The following is a 16,193-nucleotide window of genomic DNA, read 5'->3' on the forward strand; positions in this document are numbered from 1 at the left end:
CGCATGGGGTGGGGAACTGAGGGGAAATAGCACCATTACGCAGAGACGCAAAAACGTCACCGACAAACAGTGGATTTCGCTATCGTGCCAGATACCACCGTCGCACTTGGAGCACACAGGCAACTCGCACAGGAGCGAACCGCACAAGGAACTGCGTGTCATTGGCTGCCCCGCCAGGACACGGCGCAGCGTGCTGAGGCAAACTCGCCAGAGTGGGACTGGGGCCGGCTCCACATCCGCCCTCCCTAACTCTTGGACAAGCCGGAGGCCGGGCCTTCCCCGCCTGGGGCTCGCCGGCCCCAGGGAGAGGCAGAACCCTGCGCTTGGAGTCGGCCCGCACGGCTGGACAAAACCCCTTCCCCGGGAGAGGATCTGACGCTCACCCGCGCCAGGGCGCACCCCCCGTGGGAACCCGCAGTCCCGCCGGGAGCGCCGCTGTTTTCCCCCTGGGAGCGAGCGGGGACACACACTATCTGCCGCGCGGAACCAACGGCCCACTTTTCCGCTTCCTGCGCCCCGGTGACGTCACTTCCAGCAACAACAGCAGCCGTCAGAGCGGCCGTGGGGAAACGCGGGGGCGCGGGGCGCGTCCTCCTGCGAGGCTCCCTCCCAGCCCAGGCTCCCTCCTGCGCCCCTCCGCTTGCCCCCGCCTCTCCCCGGGCCGCGCAGCCCCTTCCGCCACGCGCGCTCTCGCACGGACCGGGGCGGGGCGCCCAGGCCGGGGCTCTCGCGGCGGCTGGTGGGACCCGGGTGGCTCAGGTACGGCCCGCGAGTGCCCCGGGGGGCGTGGCGGGGCAGGCCTGCCAATGGGACAGGCGGGGCCTCGGGGGCGGCCCATGGGGCCCTGGCGGGCCGGCAACCCAGCCGGGAGCGGAGCGGCCTTTCCCTGCCCGCCCTGCCGGCCCGGCCGGGATCCCGGAAGCCCTGTGTTGAGGGAGGGCGCGGCCCGCGGCGGCGGCGAGCAGCGCGGCTGCGAGCTCCTGTGAGACGCGGGCGGCTTTGGCCTGCGGGACGGCTGTGCCCTCCGCCCGCCAAGCCTGGTTGCCCGAGTTAGTTTAAAGCCCTTTAGGGACTCGCACGGTTTACGGGCCTCGGTTTACGAAGAAGGAACTTCTCCTGTGGGGATGATTGTGGCTGCAAAACGGCAGCCACAGGGCTCGGTTGCCATAAAGCGGAGAGCATTTAGATCAAGAGTGCGTGTTGGTTTTTATTTAACGAAGTAGAAGCCGGTGCTAATGCATCATTAATCAAGATTGCTTTTAGTATCCTATCGTGCTTGTCAACACTGCTAAAGAATTTATTATGTAGTAGCAAAGTAACATGAAAAAGACGCAATTAGAATTTAAATCAGCCTTTGATAGATACCAGACAGAGCCGGAAAAGATCAGCAATTTAGAAACAAGCTTGGTTATTTTTACTGTGATAGTTTTTACAGCCAAGCTATCAAGGTTTAAATTCCTAGATGAAGTTACATCATTGGAAGTTTGAAAACATACATATGAGTAGCCTGTTGAATCTGGAGATTGAAAATGTATGTTCAAAATAATTTAAAAATGTATTTCTGGATACCATTACTTAAAAGACTTTATTATAACAATGGGATTGCTCATCTTGCGTTACGAGTGAGTTCTGAAAGCGTTTTTCCTGAATTACTACAAAGCTGAAAGTAATTACATGATGAGGAAGATTATATGTGTTCTAACAACTAGCATATAAGCTGCTGAATAGCTACACGGATATTGGAGCCTTGTGGATTTCCAGCAGCTGGTTCTAGAATGGTTTAAATTGTGTCTCACTTTGTTTCTTCTCTAAAATTTTTTCAGTTGGTCCTTAAAGTAGCGAATGTATTTTTTAGTCTTTTTTTTACATTACAAAAAGGGTTTTTATACTATCTCTGCAGTGATGTCCTCTTTTTAAGTATGTGAGTACATTATTCTGAAGGATTTGTGTTAGGACGCTAGGCAAGAAAGCTTGAAAAGATACTCATTCTCTTGTTTCTAAGCACCCAAAATCCTTACTGCATTATCCTTGAAGTCATGAAACTTTGTTTCAATGTCAGTCACAACCTCATCTTGTGTGCTACCCAATACTCAGGGCATTTTTGTTTTTCTTTGTATTTTATAGTGCTTCATTGACGCTAAATAGGATATTTTTATTAAATTTTAAAGGAAGTTTAAAGATTCCAAATGTTCTGAAGCTTGAGGCTTCCTAACTTGCATAGGATATAAATAATATTTGGTACTCTTTGCAGAAGCTTATTGTTAATTTTGTAACTCTTCAAGCATGGAAATTTTCGAAAAAATCCAGGCTGTTTTATGGGTTTCGTTTTCAGTATTTTTTCAGTTGCTTTATGAAGACAGATGACATGGTCACCATAATTTTGACAAAACTCACTTTTTATCTATTCAGATCAGTCCTACAGTTTTATTTTGCGGTGTGTGCTGAGTCTGTCTTACAAACGTTTATTAATAGCCGTCAACATTTAATTTGGATTTTATGTCCAGCAGGCTCGCAGATGGGTCAGGGACTCTGGAGAGTTGCTAGGAACCAGCAATTGCAACAGCAAGGATACAGTGGACCAGGCTATCTTACCAGAGAGCATGGTAGGAGGGTAGCTGCTAACGTTTCCAATACAAGCCATCGCAAACAAGCCCAAGGAGGCATTGACATCTACCACCTGTTGAAGACAAGAAAATCTAAAGAACAAGAAGGATTCATTAACCTGGAAATGCTACCACCAGAGCTTAGTTTTACCATTTTGTCATACCTGAATGCAACTGACCTCTGTCTAGCTTCATGTGTCTGGCAGGATCTTGCTAATGATGAGCTCCTCTGGCAAGGGTAAGCATGAACAAAAAAGTGTGACCTGGACATTATAAAAATAATTAGATTTTAAATTTATCTCAGTAAGTGCTTTTTGGCACTCTGACCTTAGCAAAGGATTCCTGACTTAAATGAGTTTTGACATAGAGGAAGCATATGTAGTTTAAAAATGTGTTATTCTGGATTTCTAATTACTATTGGGTATTTTTTGAGATTACTATGTACACAAGTGTATTTGGCACAAGTGTGTTATTACACACCTATTGTTTGGCATATTATGGGGAAAATAAACAGGACTTGTTTTCACTTTGGTATCAGCTCAAAGCACATCTCAAATGTTTGTATTATTTCTCTGAACTTCAAACCAGTGTCTAGCTTGAGCGAGGAATGCTATTCAGACAAACTTCCAAATGAAAAGACAGGATAACTCATCTACTATATTTGTCTTAGAGCAACTTAGTATATGTTTTTTTGGAAGACAGTTATGGAGGTGGGGAAAAAAAGGCTGGTTTTTCTCAAGTGAAATGTCTGCAGTCTAGATTTAAACACATTTATGTAAAACATGTGCAGAGCTTGTATGTCTAGGAACATTCTTTCATACAAAATACCGTAATATCAAAAGGTAATTAACAATATTTTCTTTGATATTTTAAGTTTTACAACACAAGGAAAGACTCATGAAGTCATACTTATCTTCAGAGTAGATGGTTAGCAAAACTTGTAACTTCTTTCACATTTTCTTACCTATATCTGTAAGTTAGGGTTTTGTTCAGGTTATTTCTTTTGCTTTCACTGTGCTCTACATCTCTTCCTTTCCTTGTGTATTTCCTTGCCCCTTTGTGTTTGAATTAAGCAGCTTCCCTTCCTATCCTGCTTTATGAACCTAGCAATAGGATAATGCAATATAATTTCATAGTCACAATGGTTCTGCTGTTGGGGATTGTTGTATTGACAGGAAATAGAAATTCCAGTGAAGGATACCAGTAACCTTCTAAGTTTATCAGTACACATTGTACTGTGCTCACTTCTTGGTACCAAACCCACCCTAAGTACAAATAAATTCCCTAGGCTCAAGCTTGAAGATACTAGAGCTTCTTTGTTGTATGCAGTATATATTCTTAACATACAGGGGCAAAAAAACTCCAATGTATTTTCCTCAAAGTTCATTCTGGAAATAGTTCGATCATTTCTAGTGAAATCTTTCCAAATAATGGTCACATTCAAAGTATGCCCTTTGGTAATGAAAATGTGTCCTGATTTAGCAGATTAATAAGAATCTCAATTTGCATAATCTCTGTAGACATCTACAGATCTTCAGCATTCCACATGTATTGGATGCATTTAAGCTTTGGCAAGTCCTGTGGCTGCAGTTCCAAACTCAGTCCAAATAAGTCCCAGGTCTGAACTGAAAACAAAGTCTGTGCCATGTCCTCCTTGCTGGTCCTAAACATTGTGCCTAATTAGTTACAAAGCAGGTGTGTTGAAGCAAAACTACCAGTTCAATAAGGAATCTAGAGAGCATAGAAAATGAAAGTTAAAGGGGGTTTCAGATGGTGTCATCAAGGAGACTGAGATGAAGGACAGAAACCAATGAAACTGAGGTACAGAGTCAAGCTGAGATGGAAGGGAAAGAAACTGAGAAGTTGTAGAAGATACAGAGGGATGGGGCTAGATCTAGTAATTAGGACTGGCCAAGACATGAAAAAGAAGATTCTGGTGGAAAAGGTGGGGAAAGTGGTGAGTTAATGGCATCATTTTGTGCAGATGTGGTGTCCCCTTCACTGCACAAGAAAAGAAACAGTGTTTTATTTGTCATAATACTGCAGGAGGACAACTCCTCACAGTTCTCATTCAGATACTACCAGGGCCAGAGGTCTCCACTGTGTAGATTTCCTTATGATGCCACCTACTGGGATATGTTTCGAGTTTGCACTCAAATACACCAAAACCTCTGTGAGAAGAAAACAATGATCATATAATTGAAGATTGTGGCAACATACATGTAAAAGAATTAATAACTGAAAGAATTAATAACCTATTTCTAACTTTTCCTACAGTTTGAGTATTTAGCTTTGCAGTGTTGATTACATTTTGCTTCTGTAAAATATATGAAATTCAGAAAAGAATTTTTATAATAGACTAATTCTGTTTTCGTAGGTTGTGCAAATCCACTTGGGGTCACTGTTCTATATACAATAAGAATCCGCCTCTAGGATTTTCTTTTAGAAAATTGTATATGCAGCTAGATGAGGGAAGTCTCACCTTTAATGCCAACCCTGATGAGGTAAGTGAACTGTTGATGACAGTAATACACAGTTAAAATAATTGTGATTGTTTTTTTATAACTATAGCTATATAAAAAACAAGTTTTAATAAGTGTTTGTTTTACTGTAGGGGTGGTTAATACTAAGCTACTGCCCTATTCTGGTCGTTTTTGAGTATTGTAGCTGTGCACACCATTTACATGACTTGCCTCCTAAGTACTCTGTACACCAGTCTGACCTATGGATGCCAGAAATCCATAACCACGAGGCACATATCCTAACTGAAGAGACAGCGGTGAATTTTTAAAGGATAATAATACACTTCTATAAATTAAAATACTAAAATGCTCCTACAGAGTATGAGTTTGGTTCCACTTCAGGTAAAGTAGAATGAGGTATTAAGTCTGACTACTTCTATGACAATTACGTTTTGTTGTAAGCGACTTTTACTTAATTTCCACTATCAAGGGCAAATCTTGAAGTATTATGGGAAAGATATACTGCTGAACTATTCTGAAGTTCAGTTTGATTTGATTTCTGTGGATGTTTGTATTGCATAATCTTTATAGTATAGAAAAACATAAATTTATCTTCAAAAAAAATACCCCATGTCAAATTGAAAGGTTTGCATTTATTAATTCATGTAACTAACTGGAACAGTCAGTTTCTTCTTTCAGTCCGTCACCTTTCAAAGAAGAAAAGAGTATGAAAGTAGACAACTTTTGCCTGGAAGATATGCAATTAGAGCCCAAGTGACAAAGCCAGACTCCTGCTTAATGTTTTGTAGGAAAAGAGGGTACACAGTGCAATACTGAACAAAAGTAGCATTAACTTCCTGCATATAATTCTGCATACGCAAGGAAGTGGTGATTGAATAAATCCAAAGTAGGAAAAGGACTAAGAGATATGAAAAGATATACTTCTAGAAGCAAATTGCACTCTGCAGATATGATACAGAAAACATGAACTTGTTACCACAGGGTGAAATAAATAAAGCAGTGGTATAAATCATTACAATAATGTGATTGTGCTTAAGTTCTTGCTTTATCACATATTCCGCTTGATCAAGAGACCACTACTTTTATCAAAAATTGGAGTATTTTGTAATTTCTCCCATACAACTCTGCCTTGAATTCTGATACACAGTGTTGAGATATCAGCACCTTGCCACTTGAGTGATTAATATTGATTTTCAGCAGAATTTTCGTAAATTTAGTAAAAAATATAAAGGTTTTCAAATGAAATGCAGTATTTAGGTGACTTAAATTTTTTCAATAATATATCAAGTTTTAATTGGTAGCAACTTTGTCCATCCAAATTTTTCTTTGTATTTCAGTTTAACATAATTTTTCACTTAACTATGTGAGTTTATAATGTGCTGTTATATTTCAACCGTATATAAAGTAATCTTCATATGTTTAAAGTATTTGGAGCCTTCACAAAAGGCACTTAATAAAAAAATCCATTATTTTTAAAGGAAATTAAGATCTGCAGATTAGAGCTAACTTATAGTATACCTAATTTAGGTATTAACTTTATTATGCTCCTCTTGCTTCTTATGGGTTCATTATGGTTTTATTGTACAATAGTAGTACAAACAGTCTGCTTCAATGAGAGATGAGAACCTCAGGGTATCTCCTAAGGGCTCTGTTCCTCTCTCCCTGTGGAGCACCATAGCCTGGTAGGAACCATTCAGGGCCTGAGTTTCAACAATTGCTTTTATCGTTTACAATTGTGATATTGGCAGAATTATTATTATAAGGACACTGTGACTGGACTATATGATATGAGGTTCCACTATTACAAATTGTGTCTCCGAATTTCCTGCCAAACTCTGCTTTACATTTGATAACAGACCTGATCAAATTACTATAAAAATAGGAATACTTACAGCCACAGGAGCAAGATTCTCCAAAGGACACCGCCCATGTCATGAAAGTGGGTAACCAGGCTCCACAGCAACAGCTCCAGAGCTAGCGGTGGCTCACGGGGTAGGGAAGAGCATCTACACACTTTGTGGTAGGATTCTCTGGTTAGCCATTGTTGTTTGCATGGTGTTGTGATATCTGCTGTAATTTAGTGTGTTGATTGTGTGCATGAGCTTGCATAATTCATAGCAAGTGCTCACATTCAGCTGAAAGGATGTGCCTAATCACATTACACATAAAAAAACCCTCCAGTGCATGTTTGGGTTGGGGTTTTTTTTGTTTGGTTGGTTGATTGGTTGATTGGTTTTGTTGGTTTTTTTCATATGGCGCCACCATTGTAGCCAAGATTTTGGAACCCGGTTTTTTTTTGTTTCTTTGGAGAGGGGGGAATTTAGTGTCAGTATTAACACATGAGTATGAATATTACGTTGTTTAATCTGCCTATATGGTCTCTGCTGTATTTTATTTTAAGGGGAGTGTATGGTGTATGTGAAATATTTCTCATGCAGTGCTCATTTCATCTCATGTGCTTATGACTCAGAATTTGTAAGCAACCAGAAGTTATTTCCCACTGTTTTTTATCCAGTTTCTAACTCCCTACAAAATATATTGTTTAGTATGTGGAGCTATGCTATGTAGTTAAAATTGAAACTGAGGGTACAAAATAAAATCTTTTGGTCAGGAAAGATCTATTTTTTTTTCATCCTGTCAGTCTTTAATGAGGTTGTGATTTCCTTTATATAGCATAATGATAAAGTTCAGTAAGAGTACTTATGCTAAGCCTGGCTTTCCACTCTTCTGATTGTCTTCTTCACTATCAACTGCCCTTAGTTTTTGTCAGGGAGGTCAGTTTTTTCTGACCTCTTCCTCATTTTAAATGATTTGCCACTTGTATATAGCTACCTTACCAGACTTTAATTATAGTGTGTAGATGGTGGAATGTTTACAATGCTGTATATTTCTAAGCAGGTTTTTTTGAAACTTATCCTATTTCATTATCATTTACTAAGCAAGCCAGTTTTTAGATGCACTGATTTATCTGTCTGAAGGCTACCAGAATTATGTGTATGCTATAGGGGAAGAAGTTCTTTTGTGTGATTTATCAAAAAAGTTGGAAAGGAACATACAGCTCAAACCTTTTGAAAACTCTACATTAAAGTCAGAGAGGTTTAATCTTGTTAATTATTAGTTATGGATTCTGTGTAATGTGGAAAATATTTCTGTGTTCTACTTGCAATTTCTGCCATCATAAGTTTGTATCACTGAAACTGTATTTTAAAGACATACAGTGAAAGTGACACTGAGGTGTATGTTATATATTGTGTCCACGTTTGTCACCAAATTACTTGATTCATTACTTAGTAAAAGAATCTTAAAAATTTCTAGTAGAAAATATCTCATCTGTACTGTGCATATTTTCCAGAAGATGCACCATGAACTATATAAAGATACTGCATTTCTCTAGAAAAATGGGAGCAATAATACCATACATGTCTAATTATTATTTACTAATAATGTTACTGTTACCTAGAATCCCCAATAAGAAATTGGCACCCTACTATGCTATATACTCTCTATATAGAATAAAATGACAGTCACTATCTCCAAAGAATTTAAGTAAATAATTAAGCTATTATTTAAACTTGAATTCATATATTTTCTCAGTTTTTCTTTAAAAACATTTTAATTTTGTTGGTGATCAAAATCACCTTTTTTAAATACAGTACAGACTAGAAAGAAATGAGCACTTTGTTGATACTTCTGTAATCCTACCAAAATGTAAAAACTTATAACTTGCAGTAATATAAACCATCTAAAAATGTTTATGTAAAGAGGCTACTAGTGTTTTCCTTAGTCACCTTTAAAAACTCTTAAGCTAAAGAAATACGGCATGTGTAAAGCCATTTATGTGAAATTTGAAATATTAAGTGAAATTTGTCTTTATTGACAAATGTATTTGTCATATATTTTCCTGCACTACCTTTAAGTAGGCATTAGATAAAAAGCTTCATTGTTTCCTGACTGACTTCGCAAACAATTCCATTTGAATATGAAAAAGAGAAATTATTTATATATGTAGAAAAACACTGATTCCAAAATTTCTGTGCCATTAACTTAGAATATGTCTGGTTTGTTTTGTATGCATATATAAACAGAGGTGTCAAAAGCAACTACAAAAGTTTTAATGTTGACTGCTGTACTGAAGTGTTTTGAAAGTACTCCTAGCAGCGAAGAAAATAAATGCAGAAATGAAACCAATACTGAAAAATAAAAGTTTTCCATTTTAGGTATCCTATATGGATATAAACGAATGCAAAGGCTCTTGGAAACAGGCAGAAAAGCAAGCAAGGAGCATCAGTGCTGTAGTAGAATAAGTTGGGAAAACAAGCATTGTGTGCATGGAAAAAAAGGAGCAACTGTAAAAAATAACATACTGAAATACAACAAATGGCTTTTGTTGTTACTATTAGTCTATAATTATGATTGTTATTTGCATATGTAATTTAAATCAACTCTTCCATACGTTGATATTTTATCCAGAGCTGTCTGAAATTCGGTGATAATATTCTTGCCACAGAGGCAAGGTATCCTTGAGGCATCTCTCCTAATTCTCTAATGCTAAGAACATTATAGTGCTCTGAATCAGAATTAAAAGAACATACTGTATGTGCTCATCCCTCAATGTCTCCCAAGTGTTAAAAAGGCCTCTTCAGACCCAGCAGAGAGTGGCACAGATCTGCCTACCTGACTGCAGTCAGATGTTTCCTAAGGGAATCGCCAGCTGACTGATAAATAATCTTAGTGTAGGTTTTAATAGTGTGTAGAACTACTTATTTCAGCTAGTCTGTATGCCACAACTGACCACCCTAGCTACCAAAAGAGATCTATTTGAAGCGTGGTTTCTGAGAAAGTTTCCAGGCAGTATTTACAGTGCTACAAAAAGCAGATTCAATGACATGCTGTAAATCTTGTAAATGAACTTCATTTGCTGGGAGACAAAATTTAAGAACTTAACAGAGAAATCAGGTCTCTGCTGTTGCAAAGTGTTTTTGATAGCTTAGAATGAAATAAAAAGCAACTAAAAATGATGGTATGTGGTAAATATCATTTATACTCTGTTTACTTGTGAAGGAGTTGAGGAAAATGAATGAGACTACATTCACAGTGAAAGATATTATCAAGAATTAAGTATGGTGGGGGGAGAAGGAGGGAACTAGAGACAGGGAATAAAAATGCTGTGCAAACACCTCGTAGCCTATCAGGGGAAGATTGGATGTTGAGTTGCAATCTAGTGCACGAGAAAGAGGATGCAGCATTTACTGTCACAGAGAAACCAACCCATTGTCTGTCTTAAAGAAGGTGTTATTTTCATTCTGCCTCATCTATGACATGCCAGGTATTTCCTGGAAGTGTTGCAGAAGTGTTTATTCGTTGTGGCAGGAATGCTACTCAGACTTCCTCGCCAGGCTTCAGTTGGTACTACCTTAAGCAAATACCCATTACTGAAGCAAAAGTGTAAATCTCATTAAGTCGGGATATATGTAAAGATGTTCTGCTGCTCATCTTACATAAATTGCCAAAATTCTTGAGGAATTAATACACAGTTGTTTATTTTAATCTCCCATTTTTAGTTTCTTATTTAGCTCTAATTCAAAAGAGTACTTAACGTTATGTTGTCCATCCATGTTATGGACAAAAATATGATCTAATTTGGACTGAAATGTGAATTTATAGTGCAATACATGCTTCATTACAGTCCTAAATACAGATTCTTTTAAAATTGGATCCTAACATTGCAAGATTTATTTTTATAAACCATTTTTTAAATGAAATAAATATATGCCAATTAACAGATATTTTCTATAAATATATAAGCAAAAATTATGGACTGGTAAAAATAGCTAGTTAATATTACAGGTTTTTCTTGGCTTTTCACTTTTGTTCTTAAACATATTTTCTAATTACTTTTTTTTTTTTTTGCTTGATGCAACTGAGGCTTTGCCTTACCAATCTGCTTCTTAAAATGCTCCAAACCTGCATTCAGTCCTTTATTTCTTTTTGACACAACATTGAAGAGTACTGGGAAGTTTAGCTTACGCACTGAATGACAGGTTGCCCCTACGTCTTTATAGATGTAATGTAAACTAAAAGGGCAAACTTGCAAAGTATTTGGAAGCCTGATATCAGCGGGTTTATGAAAAAATATTTCAGAAGTATTTTAAAGATGATTTAAGTTGTGCCCTTGGTACACTGTTCTGTGCAGAAATGCACCGTCCTACATGTTCTGCATTTCAATGTTATTCTACAGTCAAGATATATTGTACTTAAGCCTTGTAACAAATGCTCAGAACCGCTCTCAGCCCCTACCAAACTGAATTGGAAGAAGTTGGTTAGTTATTCTCAGGTTTAGATTTTTGTTATTGAAAAATGTGAACGCTTTTTAAATCCATTAATTGGGTTTTGGTTTCAGAGATCATAAGGGAAATATTTTTATGCTTTGGGATATTTCAATGACCAGAAAGAATCCTGAATATCACTGAAATACTTTAAAATTAAATTTGGCATGTTTATTCTGCAAGAAATGTGTGCTTGTGGAAGTGTAAAATTGTGGAAATCATAATATGAATATGAAATATATACAATTCTGTGTTTTTAAACTATTTTTATGTTAGGCATAGTGTTCTTATTTATGTGTATGCATATTTATATATGTTGATATTTACCTATGCTTTGAAATCAGCGTGCTTGTGTTTATTTGCATTATTACACATTTAAACAAATGCATTTAATGCATCTATTTGAATGTGATACATCGTATACATGTGAGAACATTACTGTTTTAATGAAAGATATTAAAGACTAAACACATTATGGCTAAGATTTTCTTATTTACAAAAGTTATGAAATTAACATTATGGTCCCTGCAGCATTTTAAATACTATTACAAAGTATGAAAATAAAAATACTCATCTACACTGTAAAGAAATTATTAAATAACCATCATTCTCATTATAGGGTTCATAATTTAAAATTTCCTACTAAGACTGAATGTAAAATCTCAACCATAACAATAAATTGTTTCTTTGCATTTGATTTATAATTTTAGAGTGTATTGTGCATGTTGAAATGTGATTTAGAGGAGGAGGGATCATTCTGAAAAACAACCCAACTAATTAGTAGGATGACATTCCTACATTGTAAAGTACAATACTTGTTCCCAAATACATTATGAAGATTAAACAAATTTATATGTACATGTATTTTATCTCAGGGAGTCAACTACTTTATGTCCAAAGGCATATTAGACGATTCACCAAAAGAAATAGCTAAGTTTATCTTTTGCACGAGAACACTAAATTGGAAGAAGCTGAGAATCTACCTTGATGAAAGGTAATTTGAATTTCTCTTAAAACATTTTCTATGAATTTTCAATGTATAGCACCATTCAACAATATTTTGTTTGTAGTGATGCAATTTTAAAGTGTAAAAAGGCAAGAAAATGCAACTAAATGATGCTGCTAAATCTGAACAGTTATTCAGTTTAAGTATTTATGTGACTGTAACACGTTATAAGAACCCTCAAAAATACCACCTATAACAATTAGTCTCACATCTCGGGATTTTCCTGCATTTTTGCAGTTCTGGGCATAAATTGTTTTGAAGTTATGGTGAGCATTTAAACTGCGCAGGATAGTCTTTGCACTGTTTAACATTCAGATTTTATAGATATTTTGCTGCTTTTTTTGATTTGAGGGGTTTTTTTTCCCCTATCTAGTATGGATATTAATCAGACAAATTAGTTATCACTTTACCAAGGGTTGATAGATTTTTAACTAATTTTGAATCACCTAACCATTATTTGATTGTCTGATATTTCTCAACTGCAAGTCCCAAACACCTCCTAAGATGCAATGGTGCATCCTCTTAGAGGCATCATGAGCTGCAGTAAGGAACAGTCTCCTTGCTGTAGTGTGCTGTTCTGTCTCTACAGTGCTTTCTTATGCCATCAGATTGAAGTGGGATGGTATGGGGAAAGAGGAGCACCAGCACTTTCAACAGAAGTTAAAGAGAAGGAAAATAATAAAGGCATCTAAATAGAAATGCTGCTGTCCTTCTGTTCGTCCTAGCAGGAATCCCCTCCTGCTCGTCATCCTCTTGAACTTCTACTACTAAAGGAATAAAAGGAGTTATTCTGTAGTGTTATCACTACTGACAGTCCTGTGCTGTAAAACTTCAGATTATCAATCTTTTAGTCAATAGAAAATACACAAAACCATTTAGTGGACGAGATTGCAAGTTAATATTAGCAACTACTGCCATTCATCTTCCCTTCATAAACAGTGTATTCAGACACTAAAAATAAAAACCAGTTTTCTAATGTTGAAACTCCCGTCTTAGTACTGAAAGGTCTAGCTGAAGTCTGATTTTAACAAGACACTCCTATAGTAGCTTCTACTTAGGCACCCAAATGTGTGACACATGAATTTATTCCCTTTACTGTCTTTTTTAATGGCTTTGTCACAGTTTAAAGGAAGCAAAACCTCCATGTAGACTGATTGAATATACATATAAAGAAACTTTTAATTCTGATTAATGTATATTTTTATAGTATTTGACTACTATATAAGTGAAAAACGTGTAGATATTATCTTTGTGCTGTTAGTGATCATTTTGCCTTTCAGCAGAAAACAAAGATCCTACTGTTCTAACGCTTTCAGGGTTTTTTTTAAAACCTACATTTTCATATTTCCGCAGTTAAAAGAAACTTCTCTAATAATGTGAGTTTTCATTCTACCAGGCGAGATGTTTTGGATGACCTTGTGACGCTGCACAACTTCAGAAATCAGTTCTTGCCAAATGCACTGAGAGAGTTCTTCAGACACATTCATGCTCCTGAGGAGCGTGGGGAGTACCTTGAAACTCTCATAACAAAGTTCTCTCACAGATTCTGTGCTTGTAATCCCGATTTGATGAGAGAACTTGGCCTTAGTCCTGGTAAGCAAAAATGAGCTTTGATTTTGTGGATCAGTCTTTTTGTTTCTGGATGATATTACTGTTTCTGATAGCTTTAAAATCAGCACCTAAACACATATTTCTAAAAGTACAAACATGGTTCAGTATACAGTCATAATTCCAGTTGGGTTTAAAAAAAAAAAAAATAAAACCCAAATATACAGATTCTTTTTTTAGCTGATTAATAGAGTTTATTTCCATGTTATCTTTCCTTCACTTTTGTCTGTGCTTCAGCTTTTTAATTGAGTTTTTTACTGTCTCTGAATTTCCTCTTGCAAAGTCTTACACACTTAGCATTTTACCTTGTGGATAGTCTCACAGAAATGAAAGGGAGTTTTGGGCCTCATCGAAGTTAACAAGCATTTCTAATTTGTTGGGGGGAAGCAGTTTTCAGCAGTGGAACTGCTTACTTTTTTAAAGATAAACTTTTGCAGGATATTGGCTTTAGTTCACAAAATCTTCAAGAAGCTGTTTAAATGAACATGAATAAAGCCCTTAGTGAGTTTTGGATTATGTAGAAATATTAAGAGATTTGTGAATTCTCATTTGGCAACCTGCTGACATTATTACTTTGAAAGTTTCTGTATTCAATTTCATTTCACTGGGATACCCCTTTGAGTTGTTATATATGTATATATATACATACATATATGTAAACAAAATTATGAGCCCAGATGATGAAGACCATAAGGTTCTTAGAGAGGAAACAATACTTTTAATGATCACAATTTCTTCTTTAAACTTTTTTTTATTTATTCTCTCTTGTCTAGATGCAGTTTATGTACTGTGTTACTCTTTGATTCTACTTTCAATTGATCTAACAAGCCCTCACGTGAAGAACAAAATGTCAAAGAGGGAATTCATCCGAAATACGCGGCGAGCTGCACAGAATATTAGTGAAGATTTTGTAGGGCACCTTTATGACAACATCTACCTTATTGGCCATGTGGCTGCCTAAAAGCACAATTTGCTAGCACTTAAAATTTGTAATTTTCAAATATTACGTCAATTCAAGACATTAATTATTTTGTAGAGATGGGGGTTATTTTAGTGCTGGTCATTCTAACCTCTGTATGCAATCAAAGTTTGTGTGTGTAAGTGTGTGTATGTGTAAACTACCTTTTCTATCTATTTACTATGGGAATGGAAGGACTTGGTTTTCATAATTTTTTTCAGTTTTGCACAAAACAATGCCATTAGTCTGACACAGCCATTTACGAATGTTAAACTGACATTACAGTCTAAGCTGACAAAGTGGTGAATTTGTGCGTTAGATCTGCTTGAAACTTTAATAAGTTCATTCTTTTTAGGATACTGTGTAATGTGTATATATTTAACTGAAGAGATTTATAAGCATAATTATTTTATTGTGAAATATTTTAACTAAAATTTCTCCTCTTATCTCTTAAAATAGTGTTGTACTTTTGTTTGCTTTTTTTTTTTACAATGCTGACTACCTCAGATGCATAACTTAGAGAAACATTAGTCTGAGTACTACAATAAAGTTTATTCTAGGAGATGACAACACTTGTAAAATATCTAGGCTGGTATTTTATACTATATTTACTAACTTGAATTAGCATATTGCCAATCTGCTGTTCACTCAGTTTTAAAGATTACAGGCTCTATTTTAGATGAACCCTGATGTCATACAGGGATTGCCAAGGGAAATAATGCAGTGTACAGAGAGTTTTACATAATTTACATATATAACCTATTTTGCAGACACTAGTTTTTGGGAAACAGGGCAGCTACAATCACTTATTCAGCCCAGTAAGCAAGGAAAAATCCAAACAGGAAAAGTAGTAGGGGCTACTAACATGTTGCTGCTTTCAGCTGGTTCCCTCAGTCTGGAAGTGTCAATGATGGAAATGCCTGGGCAAATACATACCAGATGACTCATTGCTAAAGCTGTTAAAAACTGACTGTGCAAGATTAGAGCAGTGACTGTGCAGAATTCAAGAGCCCTTTCAGAGTCAGATACTGAGTTACTTTTGAAATCAGTCATATAGCTAGCTTTTTAGACAGTTCTGGATTTATGGAAATACTTCAAAAATTATTTAGGACAGGTTGTGTCTGAAGTATGTAGAATATTAGCAGTGCAACTGCTGTGCATGTGCAGGAATTGAATGAGGTTTTGCCTGGTTTTTGTTCAGACAACTCA

The 16,193-nt window shown here is 36.9% G+C and overlaps 1 protein-coding gene across 2 annotated transcripts; it reads left to right on the forward strand.

Annotated features, from left to right (window-relative positions):
* Positions 1-1,064: 1,064 nt before the first annotated feature.
* On the forward strand, positions 1,065-15,556 carry FBXO8 (F-box protein 8). Of its 2 annotated transcripts, none has more exons than XM_008933107.3 (6): positions 1,065-1,193; positions 2,508-2,841; positions 4,981-5,107; positions 12,288-12,406; positions 13,815-14,011; positions 14,800-15,556. In XM_008933107.3, exons 2-6 carry the CDS (start codon positions 2,516-2,518, stop codon positions 14,985-14,987), a joined length of 957 nt encoding a protein of 318 aa, XP_008931355.1. In that variant the 5' UTR covers positions 1,065-1,193; positions 2,508-2,515; the 3' UTR covers positions 14,988-15,556. The 2 variants fall into 2 exon arrangements, with proteins under 2 accessions (XP_008931355.1, XP_017926304.1); XM_018070815.2 differs by having other exon boundaries at positions 1,080-1,193; positions 2,505-2,841.
* The last annotated feature ends 637 nt before the right edge of the window (positions 15,557-16,193 follow it).

The sequence above is a fragment of the Manacus vitellinus genome, unplaced genomic scaffold, assembly GCF_001715985.3.
Source record: "Manacus vitellinus isolate BGI_N305 unplaced genomic scaffold, ASM171598v3 scaffold_0_pilon, whole genome shotgun sequence".
NCBI classification, from domain to species: Eukaryota; Metazoa; Chordata; class Aves; order Passeriformes; family Pipridae; genus Manacus; species Manacus vitellinus.

Excerpts from the sequence above, each read along its gene's own strand:
- FBXO8 (XM_008933107.3), top strand. The coding sequence starts at position 2,516 with ATGGGTCAGGGACTCTGGAGAGTTGCTAGGAACCAGCAATTGCAACAG. Across the intron at positions 2,842-4,980 it reads GATGAGCTCCTCTGGCAAGG|GTTGTGCAAATCCACTTGGG; the intron begins GTAAGCATGAAC and ends CTGTTTTCGTAG. Across the intron at positions 5,108-12,287 it reads TTAATGCCAACCCTGATGAG|GGAGTCAACTACTTTATGTC; the intron begins GTAAGTGAACTG and ends ATTTTATCTCAG.